General features: G+C 41.1%; 1 protein-coding gene across 1 annotated transcript in view; it reads right to left on the minus strand.

Annotated features, from left to right (window-relative positions):
* The window catches only part of colec12 (collectin sub-family member 12), a 188,420-nt gene that overhangs the window by 35,643 nt on the left and 130,811 nt on the right, over positions 1–21,966 (minus strand). The window contains exon 4 of the mRNA XM_048530136.2: positions 3,918–4,016. Within this exon, the coding sequence (XP_048386093.2) occupies positions 3,918–4,016 (99 nt within the window). The remainder of the gene's footprint in view (positions 1–3,917; positions 4,017–21,966) is intronic.

The following is a 21,966-nucleotide window of genomic DNA, read 5'->3' on the forward strand; positions in this document are numbered from 1 at the left end:
CATTCTTTCCCCTTTTCCAATGAATGGATTTTGGGTCATACTGCTCCTCAATACCTGCTCTGCAATCCCTTTCAAACTGCTACCTTCCCTGAAAACTTCATTGCCCTTTCTTGCCTCTTGTCTACCTGCTTCATGAGCAAACTGCCTCCTTCTTCACTAGCCCTGCTGTCCATCTTTGAATATAATCCCAATCTAGACCCAAAATATTCTTATCTTGACTAGCCTGCAACATTGGACCCAATGGATTTTTGGTAACGTGCAGAAGCTATGCAAGGGGTGAGCTGTATTGCTCACAGGCTCTGCTGCTACTAATAACCTTCAGTTGTCTGTTCTAAGTTAAGCTTACTTGACCTTTATTTATTCATTCAGGGGATGATGGCATCACTGGCTGGGCAGCATTTATTGCCCAGAGGGCAGTCTGGAGCCAAATACAGGCCAGCCCAAGTAAGGATGGCAGTTTCCTTCCCTAAAGAGCATTAGTGAACCAGATGGGTTTTCCCAACAATCGACAATGAATTCATAGTCGTTAGACACTTCATTCCAGATTTGTTTTCATTGAGTTCAAATTCCACCATCTTGCCATGGCTGGATTTGAGCCTGGATCCCAGAACATTACCTGGGTCTCTGGATTAATAGTTCAATCATAATACCACTAGGTCATCGCCTCCCCTGTTTTCCTCTACTTTCTCTTCTACCACTTTCTGTTGCAATGTTCATCTGCTCTCCCGATTGTTGCCAATACCTCAGCTTCAATCTTCCCAAACTGGCCTCTGATTTCTTTTGTCATAAAAATTTGGCCCAAAACGTAGCCTTGCTTGTTTTCTTTCCTGCTTCCAACAGTGAATGGGACTGAGCTTGCAGCATGCTCTCTTTATTGGGCTTGCTGTCCGGTCTCCTCAGCTCAATCCTGACCTATTTGTCTCAAAGTGAAATACTGTGGATACTGCAGATCTCAAATAAAAATCAGAAAAGACAGAAGCTCAGCAGTTCTTGTAGTGTCAGTGGAGAGAGAAGCAGAGTTGGTGTGTTGAGTCCAACAAAGCCATTCTTCCCGAAGAAATCATTAATCTATATGAAACATAAGTTGTTTCTCTGACATGTGAGTGCCGTCTTCATCAATATCGAGCACTAAACTCAGGCAGAAAATGTAACAGTTAAAAAAGCATAAAGGCACAGAAACTGACTTTAACCACTACCCACACTGCCCATTGAAAACAATGTGTATGTGTTGTTTAAAATGAGCAGATTACATTGCTAGCCCATGTGTTACACATTCATCTCAAAATCTCCAAATGCAGATATGAGAGTCACCCACCCCTGGTGTATTTTGAAAAGATACCTGTTGATGATGTAAATGTCACCGTGATACTATATCTTTAATAATGCAGATGGCCAGAATGGAACCAAAGTCAAGACCAGGATTTGGTTCGTACTGAGGAGAGCCAGGAGAGACCGTGATATGGATCTGAATTTAACTTAGCCTATCTAAAAGAAATTCTCCCGAGCAAGAGGGCTTATTGAATTTTTGAATGAAGCCTCTATATGCAATTGGTTGCAGTCACCACTGGAGGAAATTGGGTGGCAGGAATCCAGACCCAGGGAGATATCTGGCAATCAGTGATGTGAGAGGCAAAAACAATCCTGATGGGGAATCTCAGGGCAGGGGAATCCCACAGTTGCCTTATAGGCCTGACAGGGAATACTCCTGTTTTCAGGGAACTATTAAAAATCAAAGCAGTATGATCTCTCGGACCTTTTCTGCCACCAGGTTTCTCAAAAAGCCGTGGCACTCAAACAGCATCATTACACCCACTTTAAAATTCTACTAGTGTCATAGGAATCTGATTTTGCAACTTTTCAGATCCTCATTGTCTTGCTCTGAGCAGCTCATAGGTCCCTCTTATACCCAGCAACTACTTGGGGCACATGTTCTGACCAGGCACCAGGAACTGTGAGCCAGGAGGAGAATAAAATCATGTCCTGGTCATTTTTCAAACTTACTTGTTATACTTTTGCTGATATGAGGGTATCCATAGGAGATTTATGACAGATTGTTAATCATTGAAAGAAACTGCACTTTACAATGTGGCTCTGGGCCATAGCTTCTCTTCACTTTGAAAGCATGAGTGAGATTTTTTTTAATGTGGTCCATTTATGTTTGGTCAAAACTATCCACAGACAGGGACCTGTTCACTCCAGAAAAAAGGAACAGTCTAGACAGTGCACCTTTTTTCTGAATTAAGCAAAAGCAGAGGGGACAAAGGATTGTGATACACTCTCCCCCATGATGTCTTATTCAAAAGAGTTGACATACTAATCAGCTCTCGCACAGTATTAATTGTTGCTCCTGTTGCAATTTCGTCGTCTTGCAATGCTGTCCAGATGAGTGCAAGAAAAAGGTTTTGGCAATGTGTCTCTTTTCTCAACAATACTCTTATTTTTAAAAAAAGGGCATTCACTGGTACTATGGACCTTTTGATAGCTGCAGTTCCACAACAATATTTCACTTTTGATCAATCCCCAGAGAGAAAACCGAACGATTCTGTGGCTGCGGCTCAGAAACTGATAACTGGCTGGGTTGTGAAAACAAAAACAATTCTGGATGGCCATTATTTAGTTATAAAACAGAAGGTGGAATCTAATAGGGGCTTGAACAATGTGGACTATGGTGGGATTTGTGGCAGAATCAGATGGGAAGTATGGTGAGGCCTATCTTGAGGTTGGGAGAAATTTACTGCAACTATAATGCAGAGTAGGCACCTGGTGACCTCAGCTCACTATTAACTGTAGCGAGTCTCCATGTTGCTCTGCACCAAACAGCATCTCAGGGGCATCAGCTGCATGCACCTCCTGTCCACGGATGTTGGCTGCCACCGTTTGGCAATCCCTCACAATTATCGTAGCACCTCTTCAATCAACCTGCAGGCCATTTCGGAAGTGCAGACCTACATCAGAGAGTGCATTGGTAATGCGCACCAAAAAGCTTTTGCAAGGACACTTTGCACACAGGGACAGGCACCCAGCTCATAGATTGGATCAGGCTGCATCTTTGAGCTGCTTGCTTGCTCTCTTACACTCAGATACATAGTGCCCACCTGCACATTTGCAGCATCTCTGCTTTTCCTTGTCATGTTATATCTGTTAGCAGGTTGGCACTAGGGCCAGGGTAGAGACTAGTTTGAAAGGATGTTTAGGTGGGATATATCTACGGAGAGTGTGTGGCCTGGAGGTTAAACAGCGTCTTGGATAGAAGAATGGGGTTGTATGTGTGAGGGAGTGTCAGCCATGTGCCGTAGACAGTGTGACTATGTGGCTCTTGTACTATTACATTCCCAGAGAGGGCCTTGTCAGATTGAAAGTGCTTGTCTTGGAGCATATTGTCCTTTTAGATATAGCATAGGTACAAGGGATGCCTGCCTTTGGCAGATAGCTGGTGATTAGCAACTTGTTCCAGGAATGGGGATAGAAACAGACGGATACCATATGGTGGGGTGAGTAGTTAATTAGGTGAGTTTGGTAAGTATGGTAAGAAATCTTGCTTGGACTTAAGTGAAAAATCTTCCAAAAACACAACGCTAATGCACTGTTAGCAAAAAACACATGAAGTTCAGCCTAGATTGTTAATATAGGAAATTACTTTTTGTGATATCAACATAAGAAATTTTTGAATCTTTGTATGACATTTGTTCAATTATAAGGTCAACTGAGGCATAAATACATTTATCTTAAATACGATGTCACCTCTCAAAAAAAATCTGTTAAGGCAAGTCATCACTATTTCTTTTTGCATTAAGTACGCCATTTATTGTGATTTTGAGACTTCAGTTAAGTTTGATACAGGAATACCTTTAGCTACAGTTGATTTAATAAATATCTAATACTACCTTTCCTGGCACAAAAAGTGTTGTAAGTTTTACCTAATTTCTTCAGATCTGTCTCAACTGCAGTTAGTTTCTCCGTATAACTCTTTCGTGATGTTTCCATTCCTTCAGTGACAGTGTCCATTCTCTGTACAACTGCAACAGGCAAGCGAAACAGAATGAGTAAATGTGTCATATCATGGTACATATATTATTGACTCATTGGATGCCTGTTTATATCTTATTTATGCCTTGCTTCATTAAGCTCTTTGTCTTTTGAACCTCTAACAGGCCAAAATGTGAACAATTGTGTTTCTCTGCAACTTCCTTTCTGTCACTTCATTATCATGAAATACATTTCTTGCAGCATGAGAAAAATCTGTTCCAATAAAACATTCTTTGCCTTGAGTCTGAAAACTGTAGAACGTGTCCTTCAGTTGCTCCTTCTATTGTTATGACCCACATTATTCCTGGAGTTGTAGAAAAAGATGAATTTTTTTTAAAATACACACAGAATCCTGATTTACTTTACTTTCAGACCAAGGTTGATTGAACGCGTGGATCAGGTTTCTCTACTTACCAAGAATTATTATTTATTACATTTAATTAGACTATATCTACAGGCAAATAAATAAACCACTGGCATATAACAATACTAATGCCCTTATAAACACATAGACGTGTGCATGCAGAAAATAGATTACTGACAGAGGTAGAAAAAATGGAAATATCGGTTCAATGGTCTTTGCTTCTTCGTTCTGATGTCGAGATGATTCTTCAGCTGGCCAGACCCCTTGTTATAAAGATATCTTCATCTGGATGCTTTTACTCATTTGTAAGAAGTACAGAATAGCTGATTCACTGATTTATCTACTGAAAATTGTTAAAGCCTCACAGCAACTTCTGCAGCAACAGTAACTAGTTTTCTTCAGGTTAAACTGAGTTTTTAACAGCAGAGATCCAGCAGCTTCTGGGCAGTTTCTCTCTTTCTCTTCCCCTCTCTCTCCCTCTCTCTCTGGCTTTGTAACTTGCTTCCAACTCCAAGCTGCTCAGCCACCTCAGAACCTACCACATTGTCGTTGACAAGCCAAAAATCTCTGCCATAAACTCACCATTAACCCACTGACCAATCATCATCTTGTCGCCAATCATGTGTATCTTAATAGACAGCCCCTTGGCCCCTCTTCATTTTCAACTCCAAATGTAATTCTTGCTAGTTCAAACAGCATTTTAGGATGCTTGGGATAACTTTTTATTTGTTTTTTTCAATTATGGAAACTGAGAAGACTTAGAAGTTACTAAATCTGACTTATCAGAGCAATGATCGTTTTGGAAGTGAAGTGGGAACTGTTCCATGGAAATTACTAGCCTTACATTTAAAGGAAAGGTATTTGACTGTATTTGGACTAAACAGAAGAAACATCTGTTCACTTTCAGCTTGTTTCTCATCCTCACAGATACAATGCACCATAAGCTGCTTCTGCAGAAAGCTGTTATCAACAATTCCTGATAGCTCTTGTTTGATAATTCATTTGTGCTGTCTGTCCAAAACTTTCTTGGGGCTAAATTTTCTCAGTCACTGAACAATGCGGACATTGGCATGAATGCTGGGAGAATCACCCGAGATCAGCAGAAAGAAGAGTGATGAAGTTGCCAAATTGGGATGCCAATTTCTTTGTCCAACTTGTCAAAGGTAACTGGCAGGAAATATTCAGGGCAGCTGCAACTGCGAATGCTTGGCAATTTGCATGGCTGGGGTTTAAAGGTGGTTCCAGCACCAGAAATCCAAGTCAGTGATAAGTACTTCTGCCTGTGGCATATGGGACAGTATGATGAGAGAGATGTCCTCGCAACTTCATGAATAGGTAACAAAATGTGTTTAGGATGAAAGTTTGAAACAACTCGTAGAACTTACAAAGCGAGGCCCTCCATGAAACTCACCAAATTTACATTTAGCCAATTTTTGATTAACCTCAACCCTCAATTTTCCGTGGCTCATTTTATCATTGTGGTCTTCAACCAGTGTTTTTTGTACTACATTTTCTATTCTCTCTCTCTACAATTTTCTAAACACTCTTATAAATGCTGCAATTTCAAAGGCTTTGAGTTGTTTTGATCATTCAGTCACCAATGATCCTTTTTTATTAGCTTGGTAAATGACATTGTCACTTTTGGCATTGTGGCTTTCTTGCTACTCCAAGTAATTTCATTTTTCTTACTAAATTTTTTACCAACATTGTTCACATCGTCCAGGATCTGCTGTAATTCCCCTTTATGGGCAGCAGCAATACAATGTTTCATCTGCATATCAAAGCTTGCTTATGATTCTACCATGAATACTTATTACCTAAACGTGTTAAGTTTTCCAAATATAACTTCAGGAAAGCAGAGGGCTGGTTACTCATCAGAGAGAGATGACAGGTGGGGTTTAATCTGAGGGTCATCACAGTTGGGGTGAGGGGTGAGATTGAGAAGGTGGTAAACTCAGCCATTGTGAGAAATGAATCAACGCTATGGCCATTCCCATTATGGAGATTATAAGTATGTGATCAAATATAACATATAATATATACGACACATTTCTTATTTGACTAGTATTTAATCTCACATCATCCTTTCCATCCTTCTTAAAACTCTTTGGTTCTTGTACAAATTACTTCTGATTCTTAGGTATTTTCCAATCATTCTTATATTCCATACGACTGCATTGAAAACAAATCTTCTGCTTGTACATCTGGGCCTTTGCCAAGCTGGACCCTCATACCATCATGGGTGAAGATAAGAAAAAATCTGCATCCCATAACTTGCCAGATCTCACTAATGACTCCAGGTAACAAGGTGTGGAGCTGCAGGAACACAGCAAGCCAGGCAGCATCAAAGGAGCAGGAAAGCTGATGTTTCAGGTCAGGACCCTTCTTCAGAAATTACTGTCTCTTGACTCCAGGTAGTTGGTTGCTTACGATCAGTTGTACCCCCGGATCTTGACTTGCCAGACAAGCAAAACTAAATGAAGAATCCAGCAGTTTTGGCTGGTGTGATGTGGGGACATCACCTCTTCAAGTGCACAAAGACTGGGTATAGGTGGATAAGGGAAAAAACGAGCTTGTAGGACAATCACTCAGAAGGTGAAAACCAGCAAGTTGTATGACTCGCAGTGCGCTGCCACGACACTCAAGAAGGCAAGTGACCAATCACCTGTGATGAGTTTAGGATCTCACACAGTATAAGCCCCCTAGACAGTCATGGAAAGTCATTGACACATGTCAACAGCAGACCTCCAGAAACAGACTGAAGCAGGTTAGGAGAAAGAGAAGAATTAATCAAGAAAAGAAGGCATTTGATCCTGATAAAAGTGACAAAATTATTTGTTCATAGATAGAGTAGCAATCAAAACACATATGGAAATGGAGACGGAAATTAAGGTTAAATGGGCAAGACAAAGATATGTTTTGTTATATAGAGGGTTTTATCCCTATTAATCTAGGTGTTTTCTTTAGTTTGGATCCTAGATTGCTGTAACTGTTCCTTAACATTAAAATCAAATCACAATTCCTCATTAACAAACTGTCAGCACAGGTGTGCAAACATTTGGTCATCCTCTTCTCCAAAAAGTAAAATATTCAACTGAAATTGCCCATGTTTTAGTGGGTAAAAAGTGATGATTCTTCTTACGCAGAATTCAGATACAGAGTTTCAAGGTGACTATTTAGTTTAAAGGTGACTAGAAGGGAGCAAGTTGGGAGTGACTATTGACTGCTCCCTAAAGATTTCACCATTCTGTATTAACCGAAGGCTGACCGTAAGGTCCTATAGCAGTTTGGTGAGATCTTGCTGCCATTCAGCTGAACAAAGATTTTGAGACTCTAGAGAAAATGCAAAGTAGGGTAGTGAAATTGATTGACTGAAGTGCCTTGAATAATAGAAGTAGAAGTTGTGTTTTAGGTTGGAAATCTCTGAATTTAGAGAGGATCAAATTCAGATCTTTAAAACTATTCAGCACATCAATAACATACAGGTGGATGGTTTGTGTAGAAATACGGGCCTTATATTTAAAATGACAGTGCAGGCAGTGAGATTGTATATGTGGAAATTTTATTTTTGTCAGAGAATGATCAACTTGAGGAATAGAATTCGAGGATGGTATTGAGAAATGGCTCTTGCAAACCTTGAAGTAATTTTTGGACAAGTATAAGATCACAGAAGAGGAAAGATAACATTTTGGGTAACAACAACTCAAGGCCTCCTGCAGCATGACTAATTGGTTGAGGCGTGGTCAGAAATCTTTGATTTTCTGCATTGACCGAGGATCCTTGAGGGGGTGAAGAAAAGTTGGTGTTTGGCAGCAAAGAAGACGTGTGTATAGTCTTGATGGCACTTTTCCACACAATACATTAATAAGATGACTAAAAGTGATGTAGCAAACTCAGTAGGGGGGCAGTTAGCCCTGTTTGCTAGACATCAAGCATTCGGATTGGATTAACACCAATCCAAATGGGGTTCAATCCCTATTGAGATTGACTCAGAGCATGTCTACTTGCCCAACTTGCAGTATGAAAAAAACCTGCACTTTGATGTGGTTTAGCAAATAATCACCAAGAACCTGCCTTAAGGCAGAGAGCTGAAGAAGTAAACTCAATATGGAAATAATTCTAAGGAACATGATGTAATTGTCTAAAAACACAGAAAGTAATGACTGAATGAAAGACTAGTACTGAGGAAACAGTTTGCTATAGATAATATTTTAGTTTCTCATTCCACTGAATTACAATAATTTTGTATCCCTCCCTACACCTAAGTAAAAATGGATAAACAACAAATTTAATGTTTTTGACAATACAGTTCTGATACTTAGTTTTTACTAACCGTCTAAAAGTGCCATTTGACTGAAATTTTCCTGAAATCAGTGACATTAGTTTTGAGTATCATGGTGCACGATATCACTTAACTGAAATATTTTTCATTCTGACAAGCTAACGCATATTTCTTGAACGCTATCATTATTATTATATTACTTGACCACCTGAGCTTCAGGTCCACTTATTCAGCCTGATTTATTTATTTTGTTTCTTAGACACACTTAAGGGATCAACAACAGTAATGGGTCCATTACAGTTTGATTCCAGCGGACAATTTCTTTTCTTTCTTCCCCAAAAGCTCAAGGCTCACAGGAGCCATTTTTCCTTCTGTGTGGCAGAACTTAGAGGATGCCAATAATCCTGCAAAATAACATGAAGGCAAGCTGACAGTGGTCCAGAACTAACAGTCTGTGTATTGAAAAGTTGCTATTCCTGTAATAACTCACACGTTTGGCATTTCTCTGATGCAAAATGGAAACAGATGTTAGATGTCCTCAGCCAGGTGTCCTCATCTGGTGGAAAAGCAAACTTTTTGCAGATGTCATGTACTTTTCTGTTTTGTGATTGCTCCATCAAACTCTGGAGCATTTCATTCATTGAAACAGAAGTGGGAATCAAAATTAAAAAACTGATTCTCTGACTTGTGTTTTCAGCAGAAAGCAAAATTGCAATGATTGAAACTTTGGAATGTTTGCCTGTTTGGAAAGAAAGGTTTTGCCATACCTACGGACTATGGTTTGATGTTCTGGTGGGAATATATGAATCTGGGACTAACAGCATCTTGATCTGTACTGCTGGTTCCATTCTGAACTTCTGATAAATAATATTGATTTCCCTTCCACTTCCTTCAGCATGATTAGGGTAGTGTAAATTTTTGAACACCGCTGGCTTGAACCCCTGAGCTTAGCTGTTTGATCTCTAGGGTCAGCTGATTTAAATGGAATGAGTGATCGTCAGGCAGGGCTACAGCTTCCAAGTCGGTGTATACTCTATACCAAAGATGACAGGTTGTGAAGCCCTTAAAGGTCTGCAGCAACATATATCTCAAATAGTATTACAGCTTGGAGGAGATGCCAAAAAAGTAACTAAATTGCCTCTGCCTCGCAGCATCAGGGACCCAGGTTCAATTCCAGCCTTGGACGACTGTCTGTGTGGGGTATGCACATTCTCCCCGTGTCTGCGTGGGTTTCCTCGGGGTGCTCTGGTTTCCTCCCACAGTCCAAAGATCCGCAGGCAAGGTGGATTGGCCAGGCTAAATTGTCCATTGTGTTCCAGAGTGTGTGGGTTATAGAGGGATGGATCTGGGTGGGATGCTTCAAATGGACTTGTTGGGCCAAAGGGCCTGTTTCCACATTGTAGGTAATCTAATCTAATATCAGGGTAATAGATTCGCCACTTGCGAAGATCTTTGCATCCTCGCTCTCCACTGGAGTCATACCTGAGGACTGGAGAGAGGCAAATGTAATTCCTCTCTTCAAGAAAGGAAATAGGGAAATCCCCGGCAATTATAGACCGGTAAGTCTCACGTCTGTCGTCTGCAAGGTGTTAGAAAGGATTCTGAGGGATAAGATTTATGACCATCTGGAAGAGCATGGCTTGATCAAATACAGTCAACACGGCTTTGTGAGGGGTAGGTCATGCCTTACAAACCTTATCGAGTTTTTTGAGGATGTGACTAGTAAGGTTGATGAGGGTCAAGCTGTGGATGTGGTGTATATGGACTTCAGTAAGGCATTTGATAAGGTTCCCCATGGAAGGCTCATTCAGAAGGTCAGGAGGAATGGGATACAGGGGAACTTAGCTGCTTGGATACAGAATTGGCTGGCCAACAGAAGACAGCGAGTGGTAGTAGAAGGAAAATATTCTGCCTGGAAGTCAGTGGTGAGTGGGGTTCCACAGGGCTCTGTCCTTGGGCCTCTACTGTTTGTAATTTTTATTAATGACTTGGACGAGGGAATTGAAGGATGGGTCAGCAAGTTTGCAGACGACACAAAGGTCGGAGGTGTCGTTGACAGTGTAGAGGGCTGTTGTAGGCTGCAGCGGGACATTGACAGGATGCAGAGATGGGCTGAGAGGTGGCAGATGGAGTTCAACCTGGATAAATGCGAGGTGATGCATTTTGGAAGGTCGAATTTGAAAGCTGAGTACAGGATTAAGGATAGGATTCTTGGCAGCGTGGAGGAACAGAGGGATCTTGGTGTGCAGATACATAGATCCCTTAAAATGGCCACCCAAGTGGACAGGGTTGTTAAGAAAGCATATGGTGTTTTGGCTTTCATTAACAGGGGGATTGAGTTTAAGAGTCGTGAGATCTTGTTGCAGCTCTATAAAACTTTGGTTAGACCGCACTTGGAATACTGCGTCCAGTTCTGGGCGCCCTATTATAGGAAAGATGTGGATGCTTTGGAGAGGGTTCAGAGGAGGTTTACCAGGATGCTGCCTGGACTGGAGGGCTTATCTTATGAAGAGAGGTTGACTGAGCTCGGTCTCTTTTCATTGGAGAAAAGGAGGAGGAGAGGGGACCTAATTGAGGTATACAAGATAATGAGAGGCATAGATAGAGTCGATAGCCAGAGACTATTTCCCAGGGCAGAAATGGCTAGCACGAGGGGTCATAGTTTTAAGCTGGTTGGTGGAAAGTATAGAGGGGATGTCAGAGGCAGGTTCTTTACGCAGAGAGTTGTGAGAGCATGGAATGCGTTGCCAGCAGCAGTTGTGGAAGCAAGGTCATTGGGGTCATTTAAGAGACTGCTGGACATGCATATGGTCACAGAAATTTGAGGGTGCATCCATGAGGATCAATGGTCGGCACAACATTGTGGGCTGAAGGGCCTGTTCTGTGCTGTACTGTTCTATGTTCTATGTTCTATGTTCTAGAACAGAATGCAGAATATAGTGTTACAGTGACAGAAGGTGCAGGAGAGGATCAACTTTAATATATGAGCGTCTGTTCATTAGCAATGTGGAAGGAGCAGTTCTTAAATCTGCTTTTACATGTTTACAAACTTTTGTATCTTCTGCCTTATAGAAAAGGCTAGAAGCAAGTATAACTGGGATGGGAGGAGTCTTTGATTATGTTGGCTGCTTTCCTGAAGCAGGAGGAAGTGGAGATGGATTCAATGGAAGAAAGGCTGGTTTTCATGACGGACTGCCTGAGAACCCAGTAAATTGCTGGATATCCCCTACACAAACCCTTTGGTCAAAATACACAGCTCCTCAAAACTGAACGTCCAGAATATTTGCAAAATCATATATAACATCTTATTTAAATACACCTACATAGCATGTAAACACTCTCACCTGTTTCATCTATTTGTCTCCAGGAAATATATGTCACACCAGGAATGGTTACAGAGATATTGGAGCTAGGAAAACCAGAAGTAACTGGAATATTTAAATGCAGATAACAAAGTGTGGAGCTGGATAAACACAGCAGGCCAAGCAGCATCTCAGGCCTGCTGTGTTCATCCAGCTCCACACTTTGTTATCTTGGATTCTCTAGCATCTGCAGTTCCCATTATCACTACGTAAATGCAGATGCATTTTTAAAACGTCTTCAATAAGATACCACATATCTTCTGACTGAGGTCAGAGTATATGAAGTCAGGGGATAGGGAGGAGAATGGATAGAAAAAACTGTTTACAAATCACAAAACGAAAAGATGGGGGTTAATGGTAGCTGTTGAGATTGACTGAACCAACATTCCTTCCAGTTAAGAGTTGGGAAAAATAATTGTTAATACTTAGTGCTGCGGCCACTATTGTTTACCAAGACACAAACAACTGGCATTCCAAAATCACCACTATGTTTCAAAATTTGACCATATCCTGGATCTGAAGACATTGGTCTGACTCCTACGAAGTCAGATGCAGCTCATCATCATTTTGTTCAAGCAAATCTTTAATTCCAAAAAGATGCTGAAACACTGGAGTTGAGGTACGTAAGCTCTCCACTTCAATTTAGTTGGATGGTTATGCTTGCTGACTGTGTTTCTTTCAAATAACTAAACACATTGACAGTCGGTTATGTTTCTGGAGGATTACTGTTCATTCAGCAATTTGCTTTTTGCTGCTCTGGAACAGTGTCCCATTTCTGTACATTCTCTGGAAGTGACATCCAGTTTTACAATGAGCATTCTTTTATTATGGCTGAACATAGGCTGTGCCTGTGGAGTTTTATTATTTTACAGTGCTGGCACTGGCTATTCTGCTTTGAGAATCAACAGATTGAAAAATTCTTCAGCGAGGATAATAATGGAAAACATTTCCATCCATCCTCTGAAACCTGCAACTTTACCTACATTGGCTCACTGCTAATAAGGATAATCACAATAGATTATTATTCTTTTTCGATTTCACCATGAATCTAGGAAGTCCAATAAAAATTTCTACCAGTTGCCCTTGACTGTTTGGTTAACAAATTTGTTTCTGAACCAACTGTTTTCAGGGAACTAGTCAAATCCCTTCTACCTCCACAAGGATATTGAGGCCAAGACATAATTGTGCAAACTCAAACACGAGGAGTCGACTGTGGGCCACATATACATTCTGAACTCATATATTTGTTTTGCAGTGTTGCTTTCACCATTCCTTTAATCATGGAAGTTATTCCACTTAGAACATAGTTACATATTTGCAGACTGTAACTTCTGTTTCTTCAGACATGATGTCTCATTGGTCAGGATACTAATTTTGGTCCCTTAAAATTGACAAAATGTCCTTTGATGTAAACATGTTTTTTGAAAATCAGATTGGATGATTCACTAATTTCTCCATGGAATATCATTGGTACCTTTTCCAATGGAGGCAGTCTAACTGCATTACCATCTTTTTATTAGCAAGCACATTTGGCCTTTTTCTTGTGAAATTGTGTCCATCTGTACATTCTCTGAAAGTGATCTATAGTTATACAGTTGTAACATTCTTTTGTCATGGCTAGATTCGCCTGGGCCTTGTCATAAGCTTCTGTATAAGCTTATAAATGAAATAGGTTCTGTTGTTCACCTAAGGGATGGTTAATCTTCTCAGGCTCTGGTTTTTGCTTGCTAAGGATTTCAATTGATTTCTCGGAAGCTAAATCTTCCTTGGAATGTAAGAAATCTGACAAAGCCTCATCAATAATTCCAAAACAAATTCTGTCTCTTATGAATACATATGAATCGTCTGAACAAAAGCTCCACAGTTTTCCACTGATTTGTAGAAATATTTAGTGCGATTATCAATGGATTCCCTTGAAGGTTGAACACTTCTGTTAAATATTTGTGGAAAAGTAATTTCTCTGCTTATAGGAAATATAAAAAAACTTTTAAACTTCTTCAAAAGTATCTATGCTTTCTTTGATATTTTGCTAATTTGTGATGTCATCCACCTGGCCATAAGAAATATGAGCATTCAGTCCTTTTAGTCTGGTCTACCATTCAAAAAAATTATGGCTAATCCATCTACATGAATTCTACATTTCATCTTATCCTGATAACCATTGATTCCCTTGTCTAACAAATATCTACCCCATCTTAAAATTATTCAATGATCCTGCTTCCACTGCCTTCGGAGGTTAAAATCATTCCACCTTCTGAGAAAGAAAAAAATGTTACCTCCTCTCTGCCCTAAAAGGGTCACCTTGAATTTTGAAACAGAGTCCTAGTTCTGGCCGCAAGAGGAATCATCCTTCTCGTGTCCACTTTGTCATGACCAATCAGTATCGTATACACGTAAATCAAGTTATTCCTTACACATCTTAACTTCAGTGTAAACAGTCTGTAAATAGTCCAACCCATTTTCATAAGACAATCTGCTCATTCCAGGTATCAATCTCGTAAACTTCCTCTGAACTGCTTCCAATGCATTTACATCCTTCCTTAGTAAGGAGACCGAAACCACAGAGAATTCAAGATGTGGTCTCATCAATGTCCTATAAAACCAAAGCATAATATTCTTTTCAGAGAATCCCAATCTTCTGAAAGTAGGAAAATCTTTCTAACTCTCTGTTTCTGTTAGATCCTTTCTTCAAATCTTTTAAATTTTCTATTTTGTCCCTATATAAACTATTGAGTTTTCCAATACTGCAGCCTTTGGTATAGTTTAATTTTCAGGCTCATGCCGCTTGTCTGCTGCTATCGTGCCTTGTGTAACTAATTCAGGATAGCAGTGATAGCTTGCTTTGAAGGGTAAGTACTCTCTTGCAATTCTCTCCTTTCCTACCTGATCTTTTTCTCCATTATTGTAAAGTTTATTTCCTTGTTTTACCCACAGGGAAATTCTAACTTTAATCCCAGACTTCAACATTGTTCCACAGAACCTTATTCTTTAAGTTCTCTGTCTTTTGCAAGTGTGGACAGCTTTTACTTTTCTCTCAGCCTACATTGTTTCCTTTGCACCTCCTGCCAGCTCCAAGATGAAAGTTTTATTTTGGAGTCTTGCTTTCTCACTATTGCTGCTCCCCTTCGTGATACTGTTTATTGTTTTTGCATTTCAAATGCTGACTGATTTCTTAAAGTGGTAATGTTCTTAAATGATTAACTAACTTTTTCCTTGATTCTTTTAAAACCTCGATTGAATGGCCTCTATATGTATTGTTTCCTTAGGGTACTTCAGCAATGATCATCACCACTGATGACCATGTCAAATTGTGGTCTGGGCAGCAATCACAGGTGGTTTGTGGATGGTTGGCTCACCTTTGGATGTTGAGTCTAATGAACTGAATAATTATCAGTGGCAGAGGATATGCCACAGATAGAATCTTAGAAAGAAGAAGATCTTGTCTCACATAAGAAGGTTTGATTGGTTGCAATGATAACAATAGCACGATTAACATTAACTAGTTGGGCTTAATCACAACTATCACAGCCAGAGATCTGTCTGCATTGGGACCTTGTGCTAGACTGCCTAATTTTTCACCTGAAGACTGTGATACATCGTCAGATTAGTGGGAAGTAACATAACTTCAACATTAACTGTCGCAACCATTACCTCATACAATGGGATATGAAAGAAGTATCCCATCACCAAGTCACCCTTTATTTACATGTGCACAGGCCTTGACACTAAGCCAGCCCTCAGAGTGAACAGAACGTCTGACATTCTTGTTTTTATCTGTCAGCTAGGTGGCTCTGTTTGAACCAGGTTTTTTTAATTAATTCACAGGATGACAGCATCACCCATCCCTAATTGCCCAGAGAAAATGAAGAATCAACCACATTGCTGTGGGTCTGGAGTCACATGTAGGTCTGACCAGGTAAGGATGGCAGTTTCCTTCCCGAAAGAACATTAGTGATCCAGGTGGATTTTTAAGGCAATTGACACCGGTTTCATAGTCATCCTAATTCCAGATTTTTATTGAATTCAAATTTTACCATCTGCGGTGGTGGGATTTGAACCCAGCTCTCCATAAAAATTACCTGGGTCTCTGGGTTAACAGTCCAGCAATAATACCACTAGGCCATCACCTCCCTGAGGTTAATTGCTCCAAATAGGGAACTCATATTCTCTGAGATCCACCTGTTTGACCTCATTACCATCACTATCGAATACTTTGCTTAGAAAGGGGATGACCAAAGTGGTGAGCGACAGTAGTCTTTAAAGAAATGAAAGGATTTCATAGAGTAGAAACAGAGAAAACTCTTCCACTCTTCCTCCCAGTCGCGAACCATTTTAACTCCCCCTCCCATCCCTTAGACGACATGTCCATCATGGGCCTCCTGCAGTGCCACAATGACGCCACCCGAAGGCTGCAGGAACAGCAACTCATATTCTGCTTGGGAACCCTGTAGCCCAATGGTATCAATGTGGACTTCACAAGCTTCAAAATCCCCCCTCCCCCCACTGCATCCCAAAACCAGCCCAGCTCGTCCCCTCCTCCCACTGCATCCCAAAACCAGCCCAGCTTGTCCCCGCCTCCCTAACCTGTTCTTCCTCTCTCCTATCCCCTCCTCCCACCTCAAGCCGCACCTCCATTTCCTACCTACTAACCTCATCCCGCCTCCTTGACCTGTCCGTCCTCCCTGGACTGACCTATCTCCTCCCTACCTCCCCACCTATACTCTCCTCTCCACCTATCTTCTTTTCTCTCCATCTTCGGTCCGCCTCCCCCTCTCTCCCTATTTACTTCAGAACCCTCTCCCAATACCCCTCTCTGATGAAGGGTCTAGGCCCGAAACGTCAGCTTTTGTGCTCCTGAGATGCTGCTTGGCCTGCTGTGTTCATCCAGCCTCACATGTTGTTATCTAAAACTCTTCCACTCATGGGAAGAGACCAGAATTGGAGACCTTGGTTATAGAACAGTCAGGGGAAAAAAAATACTTCTGCAATTCGGGAGTAAGTTCTTTACTCAAGAGTGGTTAGAATTTGGGAACTCCTTCCCCCACAGGGTATTTGCAGTGAGTGGAATGGATGCATTTAAGAGGGCTCTACATAAACATGAGGGAGATAGGAATGGGAGGTTATGCTGATAGATTTAATCAACAGAAATTAGAGGAAGCTTGTGTCGGCCCATAAGACTGACATGAACCAAATGGCCTGATTCTTTAATAAAACAGAGATAACATTGTAGAGCTGGATGAAAACAGCAGGCCAAGCAGCATCAGAGGAGCAGGAAGGCTAAAGTTTTGGGCCTAGACCCTTCTTCAGGAAAATATTTCCGAAGAAGGGTCTAGGCCCAAAACATCAACCTTCCTGTTCCTCTGATGCTGCTTGGCCTACTGTGTTCATCCAGCTCTATACCTTGTTATCTCAGATTCTCCAGCATCTGCAGTTCCAACTGGGCCTGATTCTTTGTCGGGCATTTGTTGTAAGTTTAGATTGTAAATTATCTTTCCCTAAAAAACAAATTGCAGTACAGTCAAGTACTGTAAGAACAATAAAGAATATATTTTCTTGTGGGGAGGGGCATGCCCTGACTCCTTCCCTTCCTTAGGATATAAATTATACTAGCATGTAAGTCCAACACTAACAATCAAATAGTTTGCGTGCATACTTTAGGTTTTTATCCAGAAAAGCAAATGATGGGTTTAACCAATGCTTAACTTACAAGCCTATATTCTGTTTCAGTTTTAGTCTAGTTACTTGTTTGTGCATTCCACAGGCTCAGATGCACATTTTGAGTCCTCAATTTATGTGCAGTTTTTAACTTTTCTATGCTAGTTTATCATACAAGAGGTTAGAGTTACAAGTAGGTAGAGGCTTACTGTCTTTGTCACTCACTCCCTCTACGGAATGCTGGGTGTAGCAGCTGTCTCCATCTGGCCCATGTCTGGTTCCTTCAGTCATGGTCCCAAATTGTGGAATTTCAAGTACTTGGAATGGTGCCCTTCTACTCAAGTCAAAATGAGAGATGCAGGTTTAATGTACTGAGGTCAGTGGCCCCGCACAGTCTTGCTGACCCAGTCTCCGGGAGTCCTGAGAGAATTAAGTCCATAATTGGTGGTGGCGTTGGTGGTTGTGGTGGTGGTGAGGGGGCTGGTGGTCACTTCAGCCTTCATCAATGACCCTGGAGAAAGGCAGGATGTGGCTTACGTGGCAGGGCTCCACTGTCTATTATGCTGACTCAATGCCATGATCTTGACCTTGAGGCATTATAAATGAGGGAGGCTTAGGGTCCGATCATCTGCCTATTGGCACATAGCAGGCAGACAATAGTGGCCAGTTATCGTTAATAATAATGCCTATGGAAGTGCCATTCCTGTGCCATCTGGAATACCCGGTCTGTCAAGAAGCATGTGAGTAAGAGTGTAAGAGTAAGATCTTGCGGAATTCATTGCCGCAGAGTGCAGTGGAGGCCGGGATGTTGGATGCCTTCAAGGCAGAGATCGACAAATTCTTGATAATCAAAAGGAATCAAGGGCTACGGGGAGAGTGCAGGGAAGTGGCATTGAAATGCCCATCAGCCATGATTTAAATGGCGGAGTGGACTTGATGGGCCAAATGGCCTTACTTCCACTCCTACGTCTTATGGTCTAAAATTGGGCAGCACAGTGGCTCAGCGGTTAACACTGCTGCCTCCCAGCGCCAAGGACTGGAGTTCAATTCCAGCCTTGGGCAATTGTCCATTTGGAATTTGTACATTCTCCTTGTGTCTGTATAGGTATCTGCCAGATGCTCTGGTTTCCTCCCACAGTCCAAAGATATGCAGGTTCGGTGGACTGGTCATGTTAAACTGCCCATAGTGTCCAGGGATGTGCAGGCTGGGTGGGTCAAACATGGGAATTGAAGGGTTACAGGGATAGGGCAGCAGTTGGGATACAGCAGCAGCAACTGACCTTCACCTAGAAGTGTTGCCTTGGCAGGGTCATGTGGGGCAGCTGTGACATTTTGAAACATCAAAGGAGACTTAGCCAAAGTTATCCCTCGCAGTCTCCTACTTTACATTGCTGCTTCATCCATCTCTATCACCGAGAAGCCTTCATACATCATATGTCCCTTCGCGGTCACCTCACCATCCCTAATTGGATGGCCAGCCAGCTTTCTGTCTGCTTTTCAAATTTATTGAACACATATTTCACCAACTGCCATGTTAGGATTTGAACCCGTAGCTAGAATATTTACCTGAAGTTTCGGATTGCTAATTCAGTGAAAATTACAAGACCACCAATGCTTTTTGGTCTTTAAATCGATTAAATTGAACAATATGGGTCACATCCTGTTTGAAAGTCCAGCCTGTTAACTTTGTTTCTGAGTTCAAAGATGCTGCCAGAACTGCTGAATATTTCCAAAATTTCCTGTTTTATTTCAAATTTGTAACATCAGCAGTGATCTGTCTCCGTAAAACATATGCCTAAGTGATTTTTGTAGTGATTTGAACAACATAATTTTTAAATTACGGTATTGACTGTAGTGATTTGTAATGTGGTCAGCCAGATTGACCTCAAAGAATATGAGTTCCCTGATTGGGACTGTTAACCTGGACAAATCAGGGAGCCGTGGCTGACAGATAATAAATAGGAGTGTCAGACATCCTATTCACTCTGAGAGCTGGCTCTGAGGGAGCTGGTTCAGTGTCAAGGACTCTCCAAGTGTAAATAAAGGGTGACTCAGTGACAGAATACTGGCCTCTGTGGAGTTATTTCAGACTGCATTGAGAAACATCAAGTAAATATCATGGATCAAGACAAACTTCATGACTAAAGTTTCTATCCAATTTATAACTTTGTACCATTCACAGAAAGTTATTTTAAATAATAAATAAACCTAAGTTCAATTCACTTAATACCACACCCTACTTGCAAAGCTCAAGATTCTTTTGTTACTTGATAAATGACAATGACAGCCTTGTAGATGGGTCACTCAGTAAATCATGAATGAACAAACCCACTCTGGACAAAGTTACCTCCTTCTGGAGTTTGTCCTACTAACTGCAAATCTCCTTGAATGTAAACGTACTTTCATGTTTAAGGATTGGTGCCGCATGAACTGTCCCAAGAACGTTCAAGTTTCAACATTTGCAATACTTTTATTCCACTGATGTTTTGTACCATATGAATAAATCATGGGGCAATTTGTTACAGATTAGGAATATCAGAGTTCTTGAACTTTTAGTTAAATCTTTGTTTTGCAAATATAGTTTTCACTTTTGTAACTTTAGTACCTTTTTGTAAATCCAAAAATATTGTCATAATATACTGAGCAGTTATTTCAGTGGCGATGAGAGTAAAGCACTCTCCTGACAAAATTCACTTAGCAACAGTTGTCATTTTGAGCTGGGGTAAGCATTTCTCGCATTATGCCATTATTTGGGAAGCTTGACTCATTTGATCTTGCTGCTGAAGACAGGGTGCAGTACGTGGAAAGAATGCATCAGTTTTTCCAAGCAAATGACATTGAGGCAGATGAAATGCAATTATCTTGACAGCTTGTAGACCTGCAGCTTTTTTGGCTATTAGAAGCCTTATTTTCTCTGAGGCACCAGATACTAAAACCTTTCAAGATTTGACAGATTTAATTAAGGAATATTACAACCCCAAGCCTCCTCTAATTCTGAGATGCTATTAGTTTTACTTGGTAATTCAAGATCCAGGTGAATCTGTATCAGGATTTTTGACTAGGTTAAGCTAACTGGCAGAGACATGTGACTTTGGTCTAACCCTTAATGAGATGAACAGAGACGGTTTGGTATGTGGGATAAATGATGTGACCATGCAAAAGTGCCTTCTAGCTGAAGCCCAACTGGATGTCAAACAGGCACCACAACTGGCTTTGTCATTGGGAAATGGCAAGTGGGTCATACGAGATGAAGGAATCTGATGGAAGTGAACACCCTTGCCAGTCTGGCTGAGCTGAGCGAATACCACCTGAATGAAGACAATCACATAGGCTCACTCAGGGCATATCCTCAACAGTGGAACTCAAGGTCAGCCCACAACAAAAAACTCCAAAAACAAAGCCAAGCTATGGCCAAATGGTTAAAATTTTCTGCAGGATCTGTACTGACAAGCCATTGGAGTTGCTGCCAGTATGCTGCCTCAAGACTGCAAGAGTCCCACTAGACCTAAATTGACGAAGAGAACTCATAGCCCAATAACCAGGAAAATGCACATCCTGGAAAATCGACCCATATCTGGTTTGGAACAGTTAAATTTCTGAGCAACTTCCAAATCAGAACCAATCAAAACAAATGTCTGGTTAAATGGTCACCTGGTTCTAATGGAGCTTAATACTTGTGTGGCCATTTCAATGTCCATTTCAAGAACTAGTCTTTAACAAAAGTGGCTCTGGACAATAATCCTTAAGTTTGTGCAAGACCTCAGCCAGACTGACAACCTTTACCAGGGAAATTTTACATTTGGTTCAGTTACCATTGATTGCAGTAAAAGTCTTGGGCCCAAACTTGATGGGTCAAAGGTGGTTGAGAAAGATTCACCTAGATTGGTTCAACATTTTTCAATTAGAAAATGGCTACCTTAAGTCCTAATTAAACATCTGGAAGTCTTTCAGGAAAGTCTAGGAACCTTCAAAACAGCCAAGGCTCTGCATGTTGAACATGAAACAATTCCACAATTCTGAAGGCTCACCCAGTGCCATTTACCTTATGGGCAAAAGCAGAGGCAGTAATCAGAAAGATGGGAAGTGAAAGAATCATCAAACCAGTACAGTTTGCAGATGGGCAGCACTGGTCAATCTGATTGTGAAGACTGACGGGACAGTTTGCCTCAGTGGGGATTTTAATCAAACAGTAAACAGCTTCCTCAGAGCTGGGTAAATACCCAATTCCTCACACTGAGGATTTATACACAAAATGGCAGGGGGAGGGGAGGGGGAGG

Source organism: Stegostoma tigrinum, chromosome 5 (genome assembly GCF_030684315.1).
Source record: "Stegostoma tigrinum isolate sSteTig4 chromosome 5, sSteTig4.hap1, whole genome shotgun sequence".
Lineage (NCBI taxonomy): Eukaryota > Metazoa > Chordata > Chondrichthyes > Orectolobiformes > Stegostomatidae > Stegostoma > Stegostoma tigrinum.